The 21,964-nt window shown below is 33.6% G+C and overlaps 1 protein-coding gene across 1 annotated transcript; it reads right to left on the reverse strand.

Moving 5' to 3' along the window:
• Window positions 1–611: 611 nt before the first annotated feature.
• LOC130729235 (transcription factor MYB113-like) lies at window positions 612–2,721 on the reverse strand. The gene is made up of 3 exons (XM_057580909.1): window positions 2,565–2,721; window positions 1,705–1,834; window positions 612–1,318 (listed from the first exon to the last, which is right to left on the reverse strand). The coding sequence occupies exons 1-3, from the start codon at window positions 2,662–2,664 to the stop codon at window positions 865–867; spliced, it is 684 nt and encodes a 227-aa protein (XP_057436892.1). The 5' UTR covers window positions 2,665–2,721; the 3' UTR covers window positions 612–864.
• Window positions 2,722–21,964: the final 19,243 nt, after the last annotated feature.

The raw sequence follows: 21,964 nt of genomic DNA on the forward strand, positions 1-21,964 counted from the left end.
ATTAGTCGTTTGTCGAATTTGAGTAAGGCAGCCGAATGAAAGAGAAATCTTGCATTTGGACGGACTTGCTTGACAAATACATAAACCTAGGCCTGGAAGTGAATATATTTTTAGATATATACTCAAGAACAAGTTCATTCACGTGGAAATTGGATATGGTTATTTTCCTTGAATATGGGAAGGTCATTCCAAACTAGGAGCTAGCCGATACAAGGATGATTAGTCTTCCATGCTGACTAGGAGTGAGAAGACAATAACACTCCACGATAATGTAAGACATGCGTTAGTGTTTATAGACTTGATCAATAGTTATAGTCAGCTGAACTCTACCTATAAATAGGGATGAAGTTATTTATACAAACAGACAATCAAATCATCAATCAAACATAAAAATTTCCCGAATTCCATTTATTTTTCCAAGTTCTTTACTTATTTCAACCTTTTTTAACTCCTTTCGGCTTTTATTTTAAGCCTTTACTTGTTTATAAGCCATGGTCAATTATTAATTAGTCGTTTTTCTTCATTACCTTAGTTACATTCAACTATTCGTCTCTCACATCTCAATAACAAAAACTAAGAGTTTTTTGGAGTATCTTTAGAACATACATTGAGTAAGAGAGTCACTTCTTCGAGTAATTGTTTGTTTAGAGAATCATTGTGTTGCTTTCTTAGCCAACACACACGACAATAGTTAGAGCTAAATTTATTTAAAGCAATGGTCTGATTTGAGAGAAAGGCATGATGTTCCATTCGAGTGAAAATACATCAATGTGGCCACCATTTTCCTCAAAACATTTTAACCTTAACATTGATACACAGCCAGGTACAACACCTAGGCTTTCTCTACCGTAGCAGGATCATAATCTAAGAAGAAAATTCGTTATAAGGATCCATGTCCAAGAACAAATCATCCCAATTCCACTGGCTGCTACTACCCTCTCCACTTGCCATTGTTTCAAATCCTTCTAATTGAAAGTCCATTGGAAACTCACAACCAACCATGCCCTGTTGGTTCAAGCCTGGATACATGCTCTCTTGTTGTGATTCAGGATTATGACTCTGCCCTCCAGCATCAAATGTCACGCCAATATTCTCTTGTTGAACTCCTTGGTCAGTTGGAGACTCACTCTGGCTCATCCTCTTCATTGAGCTTGAACCTATGTTTCTAGGCTGGGGTCTAATGACTTGAACATCTTTTGTTAGTTCTCTGTGATCTTCAGCTTCTTGAGCATTTAGTTTTTTACTCAGATGACAGTTCCAATAGTTTTTCACATCATTAGCAGTCCTTCCTGGTAGCCTTCCAGCAATCAGTGACCACCTGGAAAAGAGTTGCAACATGCTTAGGCCATGTTTGAAGGAGTTTGTTTGAATTTATGTAATAGCATATACACATGTGCAAGTGTTTTGAAGAGCATATGTAAATAGTTTATAATCAACTTATAAGTTGTTTTGAGTTTATTTTCATGCTTACATTAGCTTATGAATGGGCTCTCATACCTATATATATCTTATATTTTGAGCTTATTTCAGTATGGTTCTCAAATCAGCTTTTAAGTATATGCTTATCTCATGAGCATTTGATGTATTCAGTGATTAACTAAATTATTTACCCAAAAGAGTAATGCCTGTTAGTATGAATACAAAACCACGAGGTTAACACACACTGAAAAAAATGAAAAGAAAGGCTGCAAAGTCAAAGTTGACCTGTTGCCTAATAATTTGTGGAGTTTGACAATCATTTCAACTTCTTCATCAGTAAAATTTCCTCTCTTGATGTTTGGACGAAGATAATTCAGCCATCTTAACCTGCAACTCTTTCGGCACCTGTTTAGACCTTCAACACACAAATATTTAAAGAAGAACTAATCAGCTGAAAAGGTTTTTTTGTTTGTTTGTATTATCCAAAATGTAGTCTCACTGTACAATTTTTCTTTCTTTTGAAGAAGGGATAAGCTCAATTAAAAAACAAAGAACAAACTTAATACAACTTTTTATTGTAAATGTAAAAGTCCATTCCAGTGTAATAGTTCTTCTCAATCTCTGGCAAGATTCAGTTTATGCAATGACAGTCATGCTCTGTTGACATAAATCTCTCAGGCCATTACCAAATGAACAAGTTATTTCACCCTTATAAATTGGGCTTGGCTCCGGTACCCATTTAAATAGAAAGAGTGTGGTACCATTTAGTTCATTTTTTTAATACAAAAACCTAGATTGCAAATTATAAAAAAAAAATTGATGATGGAAAACATGATAAATCAAGATAAAAGGTATGAAGCCCCTTCATTTTTAAAAGGGTATCATATAATTTGCCTAACTATCCCATTTTCTTTTTTACCATCAAGTGCATTTTGGAAATCGTTCTACACACTTGATACTAAAGCAATAGTCAATTTTATGGAAAAGTTTCTGTGAATAGTTTCAAAGAATTGAGAATTGATTCTCAGGAATGATAAGGGGGCAAGGGGGTCCAAGCATGCTATAAATTATGGAGCACTCATTTTCTAGGAGAATACAACCGGCAAACTCAAGAAAAAGAAAAGAAAAAGTGAATTTAAGATTACCAGCCAATAGAGGAATGCGATGCCACTTTCCTTCTCCGTATTGCTGTATGCATTTCTTGAGCAGGTAATCTTCTTCTTCTGTCCAAGCAACACCACCCATCTCTTCTCAGACTCACACCACCTCTCACTTTCTCAAAGCCAAAGCATCTTCTTTTATACATGTATTTCTCAAGTACAATGGGCCAAACAAGCCACCAAGGTACAACTTTGTGCCTCGAACTCATAGTAAATGGTCCCCTGGTCTTTCTGGGACTCTGAGGCCAAGCTTTGTGTTTTGAATTAGACATCATAATATGCAATGGTGGTCCAAATCTTTGACAACTTTATAGTTGTACGTACTCACAACAGACACTTATCCAACTCCTATTCAGAGCCAAACCCATACCTTCCGTATGCTTTGGTCATTTGTCATATCATTTGGATTAGGAGAAACAACCATCAATTCTCTCAATTAGCTGAGTTTGGCTACATCAATCAAATACGCTAATGTGCTATAGTTGGAGTATTGAATGGTTGAAGGTAACCCCACACCAGGGTTGTTCATAACCGTGTTTGTCTCGTTAACCAACTCAATCCAAACTATAATATCCGTTCCTTTTTATAAAAACCAATCCACTACTTCACCCCCTTCAAAAAGTTGGTTAATTTAGTTAATTGCATTAAATTTGTTCTCAAATACTATTAAAATTCTGAAATTGTTCTTAACTACATGAAAATGCAAGTCTTAGAAAGTGGAGTGTAGAAATGAGAGACATTGTAATTAATGTGACACATTTAAGCTGACACTAAGTATTAGCTTTAGCTTGGAGCCATTTAACGGGAGTCCTGACGTCAACGCTAAATCAATAATAGTGTTGCCTTTTTCTTTGTTAGCGTTGGAAAACCGACCCTATTTAGCACTATTCTTGTAGTGTTATTAATAGTTTATCCTAAATACTTTTCTATAATTTTGCATCCACCCTTTTCTTAAACCAACTAAGTTGAATTTATGATTGAAAGCCTAGCCTTTTACATTACAGCACATGGCCTCTAGTTAAACATGAATGAACTAATTCCTTCAATGTGGTTTTGGACGACTTTATTGATGTATTGGCACCTTCAAGTAGGTTGCCTGGGCAGATCTATGCTTTGCGGTCCATAGATTCCAAGATGAAGACAACGAGAAGGACAAGTTCAAATCAAACTGGTCCTAGAATCTTGTTTTTAGTTGTTGCTGTGATGTTGACGCTGTATGACTTTCACTAGGGGGACCTGGACCTCTCTTCCTTTACTGTATGATAATGCACATGGTCGTACTGATTTTTTCAGCATATGCACAATCATGGGAAGCCCCCCATGCACAAAATGTGAAAAAGAAGGGTACGAGATTGATAGTTTATTACCCTTATCCAATTTATAGAACTGATATATATGGTTAGTTTGGAGAGAAAGGGAACAGAGGATATTTCTTGTTTTAGATTAAGGTACTTATCAGAATTTATCATTACACTCTTCATTCACTAAAACCACAATTATCCTTTAAAGTTTCCCGTCAACAAATTTCATAAAAACAAGCAATACAAGCATTAACTCTCCAACTAATACAATACCAAACAAAGAAAACACACATGTAACACAGAGAGCACATAAAAACACATAAAGCTTTTGACCAAAAAAAAACACACACACATAAAGCTTGAGTTGTTTCCAGAGAAGCACATGTGCTGGAATCCCAATTAGTCTTTTCGTAAAGGTTTGGATCTTGGATCCACATCACCTCAAAACAGGTGATTTAATTTGGTTTAATAATTACCTTTCAAAAACATTTAAGAACCAAATGTTAGGAATTGATAACAAGATTAAATAAAAAACAAAGCATCTAAACCAAAAAATAACAAAAACACAGTGATAAACAAAAACAGAACATCTATAATAACAACATTAACAAAAGAAATGGAAACAACACAATGAAAATATATACATTTTATACCGTGCTCAACTCAACAGTCCCTGACAATAACCCAAAAAAATTTGATGGCTAATTTAGCAAGTGCAATTGTCGCAAAGTAGTAAAAAGATTATTCACTGCATAAATAAATAAGAAAAGTGTATTAAAGAAATGATTTAACTACGGGTTTATAGTCAAATTAGTCCCTGATTTTGTAAGAGAGTTTAATTTTAGTCTTCCAGCAGAAAAATAATGTTTAATGACGGTAAAAAACATCCAGTAATTATGAAAATGACTGACACTAAACGTCATTTTTCCGTCGAGGGACTAAAATCAAACTCGCTTACAAAATTATGGACTAATTTGACCAATAACCTAAAAAGAAACTTAAGAGGGAAGGAAAAAAGAGAGCATTTTAGCAAGTGAAACCACTCATTAACATATTCAAATAACAAGAGAAATACGCTATGTTTGGCATGTCATTTCAGCTAGCTTATAACTTATTTGACTAGCTTAAAACTTATTTGACTAGCTTAAAAGCTCTTCAAAAGTGTTTGGTGAATGAGCTTATTTCAGTAGCTTAAAGCTTTAAGCTATAAGCTATCTCAGGTAGCTTATAGCTTATTAAATTTATTCTCATTTTTATCTTTATTATTTTATTAAAATTCCACCATTACCCTTATATATTTAAAAAATACTAAACATATTTTCCCCTCACACTTACGTATGCATTTCCCGCCACACCGCTGCGCATCATAAGTACTAAAAATATTATATTAATAAAAATAAGTAAAAATCAATATTATATTTTTAAGATGATAAATAACTTGAGTTAATAAAATATTTAAAGTGATAATAATTTTAATATTAATATCATATATGTATTAACGTGAAAATAAAGTAATGTTAAATATAAAAATAATTATACAAGTATATCCTTTTATGTCATTTTACAATTTCAGCTTGTTTAACAGCTAGTTTTACCAAACACTTTTGTTTCAATCACGTAGTTTTTCAGCTTTCAGTTATCAGCTTTCCGCTATCAGCTAGCTTATAAGCTTTCAGCTAGCTTTTCAGCTTTCAGCTAGCTTATCAGCTAAACATGTCAAACATAGTCGTAGTGTCATTAACATAAATTAAGATATAAGTAATTGTAAAAATTTCATCAAACCACCTAGAATTAAAAAACAACCACCTAGAATACAAAAACAACCTAAACAAAGTTCACCAAAGATAGAGGACAATTAGCCAATCAAGCAGGTGGTCATAAGAATTTTCAAACTTCAGAACTTTTCTTGATTTAGGTGGGCCAAGTCAGATCGAAAATCTTCTTAAAAGCTCACATCTGGCGATCTTGAAGATCAGAAATCAGTTGCAGGTGAGATCCACCTTCTTACAGATAACCGTGTGGCCATTGCTGATACAAGCTTTCGTTGGTCTTCTCTGCATGCCTGACTCCCCCATTCAAGATCATGCTATTAGAGCACTTCTGAATCTTTCAATGAAAAGTAAAGTATCATGTCTTCAGGGGCTGTTCCAAATATAGTTCATATGCTCAAGAAGGGAAGCATGTAAAATACAGCAGCAGCCATCCCTTTTGGTCTTCTCTGCACGCGATAAATGAACATGAGAGGTGCTCTGTGTTGAAAAAAATAATATGGAGAATTGATATTAAATTATTAATCAATGAGCAACCAGAGCTAATTTTCATTTATGTCAATAAAAAGAGGGAGAAGGCACACTCTAAAAGTGAGATCACAAACCATACAAGGGAACAAAATACTTGACATTTACTCCAAATTTCCACTCTATTGTACCTTCTAGTAATCCTATGAGAAAAATACAATAGTTATAGCAAAAATTAAAAAGATGCAATGGTGTACAAATTCAGTTCCATACATTTGCATAAATCAACTACTCTTTAATAACTAATTTCACAGATATGGAACAGCTTCAATACCCAATATAACTTCTAAGAAACTATAATTGAAAGAGAATCATAAAGAGAAACTAAATTAAGGGAAAAGAAGGGGAAACATGTTGATGCCTAAACTGGTATGGCAAGAGAGGCAGCCTTCGCTTTCATGTTTCAAGCAATATAATGAAAATGCAAAATGCACGATTAAAAGCAGTATCTGTAAATCATCATGAAACAGAAAAACGAAAATAATGATTTAAGCATTCCAGATGCAGTCACAAAGCTCATAGCAGCACTGTGTCACACAGTTTTCAGTCACTAAAAATAAAGTTCCTCATATAGTAAATAGGAATGGAGTGCCAGAAGCAAGAAACGATACTAAGCTAGGTTTCGTGAAACACTTTCCCTTATTGTACCCACATAAATCAGAGATACTTTTCTAATTCACCCTCTAGTCGAGTTAGAGAATGATATTGGACTGCAACAACTGTTGAGCCATAAAGTGTAGGATTTGAAAGAGGAGCTCCAAGAAAATTAGGTAACCTTGAAAAACTATCCGTTGGAGATGATATAGGTTTGCAATCAAGCATATTAGTCTTTGCTAAAGATCACAGCTATCTATACTTTGATTGGTTAACAGAAGAGAACCATCAGAAAGTGATTTGACCTAAACTTCAAGAAAATAGTATAGAGTACCAAGCTGTTTCAAGGGAAACACCGAACCATGTTGATTAATGAAGTGGTCTGATTAGTGGTCAGGTCATAGCAGCTGCAGTCGCTATTTTTGCAACATTAGTTACATGGGGGAAATTTGATATAAAAGGGGATAAACATAGTTAAGAGAGTATCAATGTAACAGAAACCCCATATTTCCTTGCTGCTCTACCTCTACCCCTTCTCGAATGTACACTCATACTAAAGTTGTATGGTTAAATACATCAGATAATTTTCCTAACACCAGTACGGATAACACGTGTTATCAGTAAGCATTAGTCAACTAAGTGTTAAATATGGTGGAAACATGAGTAAATTGGCAACCTGACAAGTCAATCTAATAACAGATAAGAACTTCCATGTCCTTCTGTGCAATATAAAGAAACAACAGCTTAAAATATAAATTTGACAGAAGTCATATAACTCTATTAAGCTACTAGCACCAAAGAAGTCAGAGAAATATTTCATGCTTTGCCATGTATGATGTAGTAGTAGCAGATTCCACAGGGAGGAAAGTGATAGGAAATTAGGAATTAAAATTAATGTAGTAAGGATATGATAATTTAGAGAAAAAAGCTAAGCTCAGGTTACAACATTAGGAGATATTCCCTTGGCAACCATTTCAGAGCATAAATCACAGGCATCACTTACAAGTTTTTCTTTACACAGGCCATCATTGATTGTGCTGTAGGGGTAACCAGTTGCCTTCTAAGCAATTGCAATGCAGCTCTTATTTCTCCCATTTTACATAACCCATTTATCAACGTCCCATAACTGACTTGATTCAACTGAAATCCATGCGCTACCACGTCGTCATGGCTCGCGGAACCTTGCCGCTAAGGCAGAGACCTCATAAGTGCAGTGAAGGTGATTGTATCTGGTTGATAACCACTCTTGAGAATTCTGCCTAGTACAGAAAAAGCTGAAGTAATTTGACCTAAGTGGCAGTAACAATTGATCAAGATGCTGGAAGTGACAATGTCAGGCATTATTCCCCTAAGTTCCATTTGGTGAGAAAGGGATATGGCAGTGGAGTAATGCTTCGTCTTAACGAGGGAAGATAAAAGCTTATCGAAATCTATGATGGAAGGGGTAGGACGCATTTGGAGCATGCGATTGAATAAGGATACAAAATGGGAATAAGAGTGAAAGGAAAGAAGGAAAGTGGGGTTAGAAAGAAAGGGAAACCTCTTTAATCTAAACAATGACGACAGACATTGTGTATAATTGTATTGTAGGAATGGAGTGGCAGAAGCATGCAACGATACTAAGCTAGGTTTCGTGAAAATGGAATAATCGACCATGTTCCACTTTCATGCGCAGTTTATGGCAACACCCTAACTTCTAATGATAATTTCATTTTCTGTTTTAATTATTTTTGAATTTTCCATATCATTGTCAATATGGTCAATAAACAGAGAAGTTCATCTATGCCATTGCCCAATCAACAAAGCCCCTTAATTTTATACTCACCGGGACTAATTGCCCAAACTACACCCTGGGTTCTGGGTTCTACAAGAATAAAAATAAAAAAACAAAATGAAGGAGCACTATTATCAATCTACATCTCCATTGGCAAATTCAGCCCATTTTTTAAGCGGAAAAAAAAACTATGGGAATTAAAATCACCCCAACACACTAGGAGACTAAAACTATAATTAAATCTATAATTAGTTTGCTCTTTGAAGTGCGAACATGACGCATTTCCAAATTGCGTTCAGTCATACAAAACAAACAATTGAGAAATGAGATTATTTACACATTAAAATTAATTTTAATTTGGAATTCTGAATTATGTTGTTCTTTAATTTATGAATAAAAACATATGAAATAGTCAATATTACAATTTATTCTACTTAAGGTCTTCAATTTGAAGGCTCTGGTTATCCAAATAAGTTTTGTTGTGCAAGAATTCCCTGATATTGAGCCATGTGATCTAAGTATGGTGTGTCCCAAATAAGAGTTGTTTGAGCACAATAAAAATGTCATTGAGGAGCAGTAGTTGACATATGGAACCATTCTTTAAGTGCATTTAAGTGCATTTGGAGCACAAAATATGTAATCTTTAGTGAGATACATTGTATTTGTAATGTAAAACATTTAAGAAAAATCACAACTTATATCTGTACCAAGTGATTATTGTTGACATGTAGCATAGCTATACCCAGGGCCAGCCCAAGCGTATAGCTACTTAAGTAAGGGTTTTAGGCCTCCAAATTTTTTTTTATTAAGTAAGAAATGCCCCCAATTTTATTTTTTTTACTAAGTAAAAAAGGCCCCCAAAAATAAAATCAACGAAATTTGATCTTATATCAAACATGTCTCAAGGCCCCCAAAATTAAAATTCGTTTTAGGCCCCATCTGGTGTTGGGTCGGCCTTGGCTATACCTTTATGCTTCGGGAGATGTAGCACTAGCTAAACCAATGACAGGTAAAAATCTGGTGCAACCCTTATGCGATAATGTCACAGAAACAACACGAAACACTGTCGCAACAAGGTAGCCATGAGTTATTACTGGTTTGACTATGAGTTAAACACATTTAACAATTAAACTTTAAATCAATGTCTCGACTGCTTCAATAATCGGTCCAGTTTTATAAACATTCATAGTAGTAATTCCACGATGTTATACCATAACATACTAGTATGTATACCCGTGCCGATGCACGGGGGACATATTTCCTAGTATATAATAATTTGCTTTAAATATATAGAATTATTTATTTTGTATGAATGGACAAAAAATCTAGATATAATTTATTGTGTTTTTAATTTGTTTATGATATAATAATATAATATTTGTATGATTTTTTTTTTATCCTTTTATTTTTGTTTTTCATTTCTCCAAATAAGATGATAGAAAATATGGATTACATATTAAATTACATTTTTTTTACACCATATCATTGTGATTTCCTAAACTCTAAATAAATACGGATGGGTATTCAAAATTTAAATGATGCAATAATAATATTCTCTTATATAAAATACTATAATATATTTATGAAAAAGCAAGAACATTTAATTAAAAATCGCTATACATATCTCTGGTGGAAAAACACCACATTCCAGTAAAGCATACAAATTTTTTGGATATAAAATCCAATCAATCTAATTGTTCACCACCAAGATAAATAAAAAACACAATAATTTTTTTTTCCATAATTGACTTATGGTTGGTTTAATTTTTCACAAAATTAACCCGTTCATGACTCCAACATGAATAACATGTGAATCATCTTTGTGAATCCCGATCCAAACAGAATGATTCTCTGTAAGGTTATTCACCTTTATGAATTTCTTTCACCCGTTCTTCAAAGTGTATTCAGACTCTCGCCTTAGGCTCCAAGCCAATGATTGGAGTTTTGTTATTTTTAATTGAAAATATTTTAATGTAAACGTTCTTCCCCGTCAGATCCTATTTTCACAAGCAAATTATAATGCTTCTGTAGATCTATTCCTAAAAATATTTAAAAAGTCTAAATAAAAGTATAAAAGTTATATTAAAACATCTTTACTATCATACTTTTATTCCCTTTTATATATATTTCCTATTAAAATTTATGAAAAACACTACTTAAAATATTTAAGAAATATATTATTTTAAATATATGGATGATTCCCTTTAAATTTGTTTTAATATATGGATTTTTTTATATAAATGATAAATAAATACAAATATAATTTAATGTTTAATTAATATGATTATGATATCTTTTCGATGTACCAAAAACTAAAAAGCATTTTTGGCTCCTGATGTTTTAACTTTGTGCAAATCTTCCCCTACTCTATTTTTGTCGATGTTTCTACCCCTCATGTTTTCAAACAGCGCACCGTCTACCCTCCGTCAGTCAGGCTTTCTCAGGAGAGGTTCCTGAGTGGATTGAAGAGATGAAGAGGAGTATATGAAGTTGATGATGATCAAGGAAATGATATAAATTAAATTTTCTTGATGTATATATCAATTATGTATGTAACTGAACTGGTTAAATGAATGTTTTACTACTTACAGGTCTTGAGTTTGAATCTCCCATGCCCCATTTTTCCAATTTCACTTGTAATTTCCACGTGGCAGGTCAAAAAAATATACAAAAAAAGCGTTTTTTAACGTCTGACTGACGAAGGGGTAGACGGTGCACTGTTTGAAAACATGAGGGGTAGAAACATCGACAAAAATAGAGTAGAGGCAAAATTTGCACAAACTTGAAACATCAGGGGCCAAAAGTGCTTTTTAGCCAAAAAATAATAATATGATCATGATATAAAAATTGAATATGTAATAAATTGCATGATTTTTATTTTTCTATTTCGTTTTTCCCATATTTAAATAATTTTACATAATTTATAACATATAGAAGATGTGATATTTTTTTGGTACATCAGACTCATAAATTGCACCATCCAGGAATTGATCTCCGGGCCTCCCCCCTCAACCCATAAAATAATAATAGAATTTTCTCTTTTCTTATTTTTAATTGAAAATATTTTAATGTAAACGTTCTTCACCATCAGATTCTAGATTCACAATCAAATTGTAATGCATCTGTATATCTACTCCTAAAAATATTTAAAAAGTCTAAAAAATGTTTAAAAATTATATTAAAACATATTCTATTAGTTTCAACTTGAAGGTATTTTTATGCTAAATGTTCCCCATCGTATCAGCTTTTTAATATGTAACATAAACATCAACAAATATAGACTATATATTTTCAACCCCGTGTGGTAAACCCCTCTCTCTCTCTCTCTCTCTCTCTCTCTCTCTCTCTCTCTCTCTCTCTCTCTCTCTCTCTCTCTCTCTCTCTCTCTCTCTCTCTCTCTCTCTCTCTCTCATAAAAAAATATAAGCTATATATGTTCATTTATTCCGATTGTCGTCAAAATTTCATATATATATATACACACACATTGAAACTTATGAAAAAAAAATATATTGTTGGTTATTTTTAACTTGAAAATATTTTAATATAAATGTAAGACCCCGTGGAATCTATATTTTCACAATCAAATTAAAATGGTTTTGCATATCTACTCTTAAAATTATTTAAAAGTATGGAAAAAGTACTAAATGTTTATTAAAACTTTATCTATTAGTTTCAATCTAAAGTATTTTCATGCAAAATGTTCAACATGTAGGAGCTTTGTACTATATAATTAATAAATATAGACTAAAGATGTTAATTCTCCTCTAATCCCCCATGGGAGCCCTATATGCACAATCAAATTATAATGCTTCCATATATATACCCTTAAATTATTTACACAGGTTGGGTAGAGTACTAAAATTAAATTAAAACATATTTTATATTAATTTCAACTTGTTTTGACATAAAAAATTTCTACCCATATGAGGTTTATAATTTGTAACTTCAACATAAATAAATAAAAGTTATATATGTTCATTTATTCCAATTCCAGTCAATATTTCATATTTATATATATATATAACTTTAAACTTATGAAAAATAAATCTAAAATTATATTAAAAATTATTTTTGTTATTTTCAAATTGAACATATTTTAATATAATGGAATCTCTATTTTTACAATCAACTTAAAATGGTTATGTATATCTACTCTTAAAATTAACTAAAAGTCTGGGAATATTGCTAAAATTATATTAAAATATCTTCTATCAGTTTCAACTTGAAAGTATTTTCACGCAAAATGTTCCTCATTTAGGAGCTTTCTACTATATAATTAATAAATATAGACTAAATATGTTTATTCTTCTCTAATTCCCCGTGGGAGCCCTATATTCATAATCAAATTATAATGCTTTTGTATATCTACTTTTAAATTATTTAAAAAGTATGAAAAATTTACTAAAATTATATTATAACATTTTATATTAGTTTTAACGTGAAAGTATTTTCATGCAAACTGTTCCTCATGTAGGAGCTTTGTAGGCTCCAGTTTCAGCTCTATGTATTGTGGGTTTTGTTGTAGGGTTTTTAGTCTGCTCGGCTTGAATCTATTCTTGCAGGGTAGATGTTGGGTTGTTTAGAGGTTTTTGGGAGGTTTTGTGGTGTTTGGGAGGTTGTTGTAGGACTAATATGTTTTGGCGGCTTTCGGTTGCCTTGGTTACTGTACCCATATTGAGAGGGGATATTTCTCAACTATCATATACATATTTAACTTTAAACTTATGAAAAAAAACTAAAATTATATTAAAATTTAAAATGCTCTTCACCCGTGGAATTTCTATTTTCACAATTAAATTAAAATGTTTATGTATATCTACTCTTAAAATTAATTAAAAGTATGAGAAAATTACTAACATTATACTAAAACATTTTCTGTTAGTTTCAACTTGAAAGTATTTCCATGCCAAATGTTTCTCATGTAAGAGCTTTTTACTATATAAATAATAAATATAGACTAAATATGTTTATTTTTCTCTAATTCTCCGTAGGAGTCCTATATTCGCAACCAAATTGTTATTTTTTAAAAAAATTATTTTCAAAATTTTTAAAACTAATTTTCAAACAAAAGAATTTAAGAGATTAAAATAGTTGTTATTAATTTCCAATTCAAACACTTGTGTTATTTTTTTCCAATTCAAACGCTTGTATTATTCTTGTAACAAAAAAATGCTCGTGTTAATAGCTGGCACAATTTAATGATAATAACTGGAAATAAATATAGCACCAAGTTTTTAAATTTAAATTAGAAGAAAAACAATAATTTAAAATTAGGGTGAAAGCAGGTTGATTTTATTATAGAAGAGGCGTGTAGTACAATATAAATGGTTTTTTTTAAGCTTTTAATTCCATTTCAATAAAAAGATTGGTTTCCCAAAAAATTAGTAACACTATAGTTATTTTACAGTGTTTAATTTCATCCCGTTATCAAGATCTAGAAGAGTGGAGGAAAATGAAAAGAACAATAGCAATAAAAAAAACAACACTGGTAAACATGTAATTAAAGGATAATAAAGCAGGCCATTGAACAACTAAATCAAGTAAACTAAATTCCTCACATAATTTTCCTTCACTGAAGTTTTTTTAATATATAACTTAAACTTAAATGCGCCTGTGCTGCTACTTTTTATCTTCTTTTGCTTTTTGTTGTTTGATTTACTCTATCTTGTTGTATTATGGGTTGGGGTACCCCTTATACCTCCAATTTCTAATACAATTTGGCGTATAAAAAAAATACTCCTTTTGAAATTAAGCATTTAATATAGTCCATGCAATCACTAATTAAGTTTTAAATGTTCTTAATTCACTCCTTTTTCTTTGGTAAAAATTAAGTTAATCCTTTTTTTTTGGTAAAAATTAAATCACTCCATTACATTAGAAAGATGTGGAAACTATTTTTCCGATGTATCGAAAAAAAAATGTGGAAACTGGAAAGTAAAAAACAATCGGTTGTGTGCGTGCAACGTGTGCCTTTACACATTCTCAAAAATTTATTTAATAATTATATAATAAATTTGCATTTTCAAGTCTGGATTCCATAATAAACTTGCATTTTCCCTAAAGACTTGTGCAGGTGAATCATAAATAATATAGGATGGAGATCGGTGATATATTTTAAAGTTCAATCTATCCCTCATGTAGTAGAGTTTGGCCCTTCTCACTTTCTTCTAGTCAATCACCTTTATCTCCTTTATGTTTGGTGTATACAATGGAAATAGATTATGGATGCCAACCCAAGCCACCATCCTTCTAATTCTGAATGTTCAATTGAGGCCAGCATTACGCCTAGAAATAACAATACCTTTTATAATTGAAATACGCCTCTTATTTTCAGGCACTTCCATTGTACACTCTTAAGAGCAACCAACCCTTCATAATAGAAACACAAAGGACCCTCCACCCCAACCATAATTCCAGAATCAAAATTTGTGCCAAAATAAAAGGATCCGCTTTTAAATTCAGCTTTCCTGGATGCCTCTCTTTTGTCTGCGTATTTCTAATTAAAAGATATAGGGATTGCATTTGATGTAAATCATTTAATTAGAGTACTAAAATTGGACTACACCTAGATCTTTCTCCAAGCTTCTTCAATTACAAACATAAAGCATAAAAAAGTTAGAATTAAGATAATTATACGAAATGTTCCAGGGTAGAAACAGAATTAATTAAGAAGGGAAAAATACATAAACCTCCTCACTTGGATTGGAGAACTGTTATTGAGAACCAAATGAAAACATGGTTAATAACAAATTTTTACCGTTAATTAATAATCACAATAAACAAAACACATTGACAAATATCAATTCAGTTACTTACTGTATATACCTCGAATAAACTTGGGATCCACCTTGTCAATTATAGAGCTAAGTTTGTAAAAGTTGGGGAGTTTTTTGAAGCCACTGCCTTAGCTTGCTTGAATTCCATTCCATCATGAACAATGGTCATAAAACAAAGACTAAATCTGTACATTATTAGCATGAGTAGTAGAAACAGAGACTAAATCTGTATATTGTTAGCAAGGATGAAAAAATCAAACCTTTTGCTGCAATAACAGAAGCAAAACGTAACACCAACCTACAAAAACTCAAAGTTGTAGGGTTTCAAAATCTCAAACCACAAAGAACAAAGTAAAAGAATGAGGAAGAAGAACAATAGAGGAAGAAGAACGAAAGAGCAATAGTAGAACACACAAAAAATCAAACCTTTTGCTACACACAAAGAAGGAAAACTGAAAAACAAAACTCTAGCTTGGTTCCCAACAAAATAAATACAAATAAAAATGGTTAATTGAAAAACAAAGATAAGAAAGATTCAAGCAAGTGCTACGAATGCCACCATCAAGAAAACGGAGACAGTAGAAGATAGAAGGAGTCATGTTTTGAACCAAAACTTCATGTCTTATTTATAGGTGCAGCCTCATGAAATCTGTAAAAATGAGTTGGCAAAATAAACCAATCAATACAAAATGTGATAGAATCTAAATATTTAAACTCAAGTTGTTGTAAATTGTAGAGGTAATCAACACAAATAATGGCATTTGAGGGAATCAAGACCAGATATTTTGAATTTGAATTATCTCATTGGTCAGCTTGGGATGGCAGTGGTTAGGTTCAACAACAAAATTCAATTTATAATTGGTATTAAGAAAGGTGGTGTTTACGAAATATTCAAAAGAAGCACATTATTTCAAGGAGTGGGAGATAAATGAGAGATTAATGGTGAATCAGATCTTTTAAATTTTTTTAGATGCTAAAACGTGATTGGTTTAGTGATAGGTGGTGGGATTTAAATTTGAATTAATAATTAAGGATAGATATATTATAGATTAAAAATGGTGAGTAATATATGATTGGTTACGTTAGTGGTGACATTAAATATTGTGAACAGATTTTTTAAATGGTTTAAGTTGTTAAATAGTGATTGGCTTAGAAATAGGTAGTGGATAATTAATGTGAGTGAATAATGAATGTTGGTCAAATATTAGGTTAAAAATATTTCAAAAAATAAAATAATTTGCATGGCTTATTACATGCTTACCCTTGAATAATACATCAAATAGCAATTGAGCCACTCCCAAGTTTCCTAAAGTAGTAATACTAATTTCTTTTTGAATTAATTTATTCTTGGAAAAATGCTTGAAACCTATCCTAGTGCTTGTCAAGTGTCAATACTTTCCTTCTTCTAGGTTCTCTTTTATATTGTATTTAGAAATCTCGGTAAAGTCACTAAAATTTCAAAAACTATAATAACACATAAAAAACAACTTGGTATGTTTCCCCCCTAATAAAACAACTTAATAAGCAAGCCTTAAACTCCACTGCATGTTCTTCTTTTGTCCAACCACCATGTGCTTTGGATTGGTTTTTCTTTTTTGTCAAGCTTTGGATTTGGTTTAAGCTGAATATTACAATTGGGCTGTGAAATTCTTATAGGAAATGAGGTTGGACCCTCTTTTAAATATTGGGCTATAATTAGCTCAATTGTCGAAGAAAAAAATGAAACCTAGTTCCATTCGAATTGCATTTGACCCAATGAAAAGGACGGCAATGAAAGCAACATATGATGGGTTGGTTGGAAGTTGAGCAACCGTTGAAAATGTGCCTCCAGTCCAGGCCTGCCTTTGTTTGTCTTGCACTACTTTATTCCCTTTGCACCCTTTTATCGTTAAGCTTCACCATTTGGCTGCTACTTACAACCTTCCAAAATGCACATCAAATCGGTTTCTTTGTTTACTTGTTACGCCACACCTGTAGTTTGGTTGTCGGGAGAGATTGATCAGAAGAGAGAAAGTGAGTCAAAAGATAAAAGATTATTAGATAAGAAATTGTAAAAAAAATAAAATAGATTTTATTAGTTGTTTAGTATAATAGAAATAGAGAAGGAACATAAAATAAAAATTAAAAAAGTGAAATAGATTAAAGTTGATGAAGGGTATCAATCAAAACGCTAAAAAATTGCAACACACTTGCCAACACTTCTTCTCAAATTTAGAAGATTAGTTAAAGAAATTGAAATTAATATTTGGGTTGAATGAAAATTGTATTGATAAAAACTTATTAAATGTGATACAATAAGGAAAATGTATACTCTCCACTTTTTATTACAAATCAACTATCAAGATGTAACTAACTTGAGATCATCACTAACTAATCTAATTATTAGTAAGTAACTTGGAATTATCGTCCAAGAGCTTCGCACAAGCGGGAGAGTTGATGTCAAGAACTCTTAGTTTGGCTAAGAGTCGATGAAATGGCTTAAATTGAAGTGGTTTAGGTGAAGAAATCCATTAGGTGATTAGTGGATTAGTGGATGAACTATTTTATTTTTACCTATTGCAATTCTTTACAATTAATTAATCAATAATTATTATTATCCAATAATGATTCATGAACATATGAATAGTGTAGACATAAAAAAACACCCCCTTTCCTACGGATTTTCCTTCACATTTTCCTGCTGATTTTACATCGGAAAAATTTGAAGGAAAAAATTGTAAGAAAATCCGCATAAAAGTACTATTTTCGAAGGAAATGAATTTCCAGTCGCTGCTAATTAACTGCCAATAAATTTGGAGCAAATTCGCAGGAAATTCCGAAGCAAAATCTGCATGAAAAAGAGTGTTTTTGTTGTGCTTCGGAAAATTAACAAAACAAGAAATAAAAACTAACGAACAACAATTGAGTCTTGCAGCCGCAAAACTTCTAAACCTAAAGTCAGATGCTCCACCAACTGAACCCCAAGGATGGCCATAGAAGAAGCTGTCATTGCCATCCCTTCTGCAGTGATATTACCATCTCGGTGAAACCAGGCCAACCTAACGGTCTATTGTCTGTCAATGAGGTCGGAAAAAAGAGTGTTTTTTTATGTCTACACTGTTCATATGTTCATAAATCATTATTAATTATTCTCTCCTTAATAACTCAACTCTAAATAATGGTGTTCTAGCCAAATCTTTGCTCAATTTAATAAATTCTAAAACTATTTGCATAACCTTAACTAAATAAGAATAAATATTTATTTTAACAAAAATAAGAATAATATTGGAACGGATGAAGTATAGTTTTATTTTTGAAAAAAAAAATTATCTTTTTATTTTCACCTTATTTGAGTATATGCACTTGTCCTAAAAACACTTTATGCACTCAACTCCAAATGTTGTATACCGATGTTTTCGTAAAGGCAAAAGAATTGACATGCTACTTGCCCCACGAACTAGGCTGCAAGAAGCAGCACCCCTAGGAAAATGAGGGAGAGCACCCTGCACCCCTAGAACTGGAATCCTATGCCTAATTTCAGGCTACCATCATGAGACTGCACCCTGCAGCAGATTTTGTACTGTTGGTAAGCACTGTTTTCTGAAACAGAATGATCCTGAGGATCAAGTGGATCATGGCAAGCGTCGTCAAAACAGAACAAAACGTAATTTGAGTGTCTTGTGTTGCGTCCTCTGTACCATTATTTCTGCTGTTACTAAAAACCATGTGCAGATGTTTTCAACTGAGTTTATTGCTGCCTCTAAATTTGACTTCGAACTTTTTATATTCCAGGGAAATTAAATCCTGGGATATTCTAATATTCGTGGATTAATTGAATTTTTGAGAATTATTTAATAGACATATAAAATTGTATCAATCAAATAGTAATTTACAATTTTTTGTGGTGCCCACTAGGGTGGGCTAATTTTATTTTGGTCCACCGGTGGACCAGAGGGCAATTTTGGTTTTTTCCCTGTCTTTTTGGTTTTCTTCTTCCTCCCCTTCCCAACCAGCCACCAGTCCACCATCAAGGCCACTATCTCTTGTGTCCACTTCTTCCTAAACAAACCACTCACCCAGTGCTTCATCTCTTCTTCACATCTGAATGAGAGGGACATATATATACAATCCGTGCCTTGAAAGGATTAAATACTTTTCCCAAATAAAGCCACAAAAATTTCCCCCAATATAAGCTCACGCATCCAAGGAATACCAGATGAACATTTCAATGAAATTAACCCAGCCTGGTATGCAAAGGCACACCCTGTAAGGCCCTAAGTTCAATTTGGAACAATTTTATGAAAGTTTGAATAAAATTGGAGTTTTAGCTAATGTTTGATAACTGGCAGATTAGAACTGTCAACTTGTGCGAATTTTTAGAGGGTCTTAACGACTTCATTTGGGAAAACTTCCTTCATGAGAGTTGTAGCCCTTTAAGTCTAGAAAATTCTCCAAGTGATTTCGCGTCAAACCGACCTCTGTAGCTTAAGATATTCGCGTTTTAGTGATTGTCGTCAAGGCTGTACAGTATCAGCGAATTAATTGAGTGCTTTTATTCTAATTCCGAATTTGCTTCTGTTTTCACATAAGAGGACTTGGGTTTTAATTGAGTTCAGACAAGATTATGAGCTTAATAGATGGGTCAAGGGTTTGGACTTTGGGCTTGAGTGAAGGGAAGAAAATCAAACCCTAGCCCACTAGTGTGTATATCGCCAGTTTTGCATGGGAAATAAGGGGGAAAACCCTATTTTTCATCACCATTCAGAATTAGAAACCCTAATACCACTTTCACGTGAGAACACAGAGAGAACAGAGGAGAGAAGTCGAGAGAGAGGGAAGAGGAGGCCGTCGTTCAAGCCACCACCACCCGTGACGCCGCGCGAGTGAGAGAGCCTTGCGAGAGGGAGAGGATTCGCGTGGAGGAGGAGAAGAGGGACGTGGACAACAAGCAACTGAGCTCTGAACCTACATCTTTTCTCTTTTTCAGACCAAGAACCCAAGGTAAGGGCTGGTCTTAGGATCTTTTGGGTAGAGTAGGGGTTATATCATGAGTTTTCTTGGAAAAAAATTATGATTCTTGCCATGAGTTTGCATGAGGTTGTGTTTGAGTGTGGTGGCTGCACCTTGTTGCTATATTTATCTTGGTCTATACTCTGAGTTAACATATTCAGATCTGGTTCCATATTTACGTGAAGGGTTCCATGATAGTAGTAAATTTCAATTTGGCATGTTCTTGATGTTAAAGGGATTCTTGTGCAGGAGATGTTTGCTGGAAATTTTTTTTTTTTACTAGATGGTGATATGTGGTGTAATATTCTATACGTGTTATTTTTTTTTTTGAGATTCAAGGCCTTGGAAATTTTGCTCATGTGCTGGTGGCATACTTACATTAAAATTAGCCTCATTTCATGCGTGATGATGTTGTGGGTGGTGCTGGATTTTTCTTTTACAATTGTATAAATGTTTGACTTGGAAGAATGTTATGGTTGAGTAATCAAGGGAAAAAGGAAAAAATTTTACAACCCTAGGGATCAATGTTGGTCTCGGCCGAACCCAACTTAAAGGGGGTTTGGTGACTTTTTCCTTGGTTGGTTGCTTACGTACATAACAATTCTCCTTGGTAATTTTGTAGCATCTTTATTTGCATGAGTTGTGAATTTTGGTGGCACGGGTCGCTCATCTAGCCGTAATTCCCGTGTTACTTTTTTTAAGGAATTAATTATGTCTTGTTGCGAGTGAAAACGTTAAAAGAAGACATAGGTTGACTTGACCTAGAGCCTCAATATTAAGAAAGTGAATTAACTCGCTTGCAAGAAGATTGTGAATGAAATTTTATTGGACATAGGTCTAGTGAGACTATGGACCATGAGAACGATGGTACCTTGCACGCGAGGGAGTTATTTGGGTTGACTGCGGTCTCCCGTGAACCTTGTGGGCTGGTGTGGCTTCACGTGATTTGGTTGACTGCGGTCACCGTGAACTTTTGTGGATCATTGCGGCTCCACGTGAATTGGTTGACTGCGGTCACCGTGATAACCGTGCCTCTGCGGAAGCACGAAGATGGCCATGGAAGTTTTGGTGGGTTGTGTGAAATGAGGTTCCGTTCGATGATCTACTAACTATAGGAACCCTAATGTGAAAGAATTAATTATTTAATTTGGAAGTTGAATCATTATATTTATCTTGCTATGTGTTTTTCTTTTAGACCTGACCCTGCTTTTTGTGTTATGTGTTATTTGGGGGGGGGGGGGTAGATGACGTCCACGACGACGACGACGCACGTCCATCACTGGACACTGAGACTTGATAGTCAGCTTGACGATCGGGCCTGGAGGGCCGACTCCTCTGGGACTCGAAAAGTCTATGTCGGGGATGTGAGCTTCATGGGGATGGACAGGGACGAAAACTTGGTGGAGGTCCGAACGATTGAAGGGGGAGTCATTGATATGCCCTACCCGCCTGCTAGATTCCACCAACTTGAGAACGAGGGGTTCGGGGAGTCGCCAGCTGAGTTCGTGCCCTGTGACGAGTCTGATGCTTCAGTTACGGGACCACGTCGATATGGTGGAGGCGCACGATGGATACACAACAACTTGGTTGGACCAAGACCAAGAAAGAGAAGACAGGCTGTTGAGGATGAGAAACCAAAGGACGACCCTGCA

The sequence above is a fragment of the Lotus japonicus genome, chromosome 1, assembly GCF_012489685.1.
Source record: "Lotus japonicus ecotype B-129 chromosome 1, LjGifu_v1.2".
Classification (NCBI taxonomy): Eukaryota; Viridiplantae; Streptophyta; class Magnoliopsida; order Fabales; family Fabaceae; genus Lotus; species Lotus japonicus.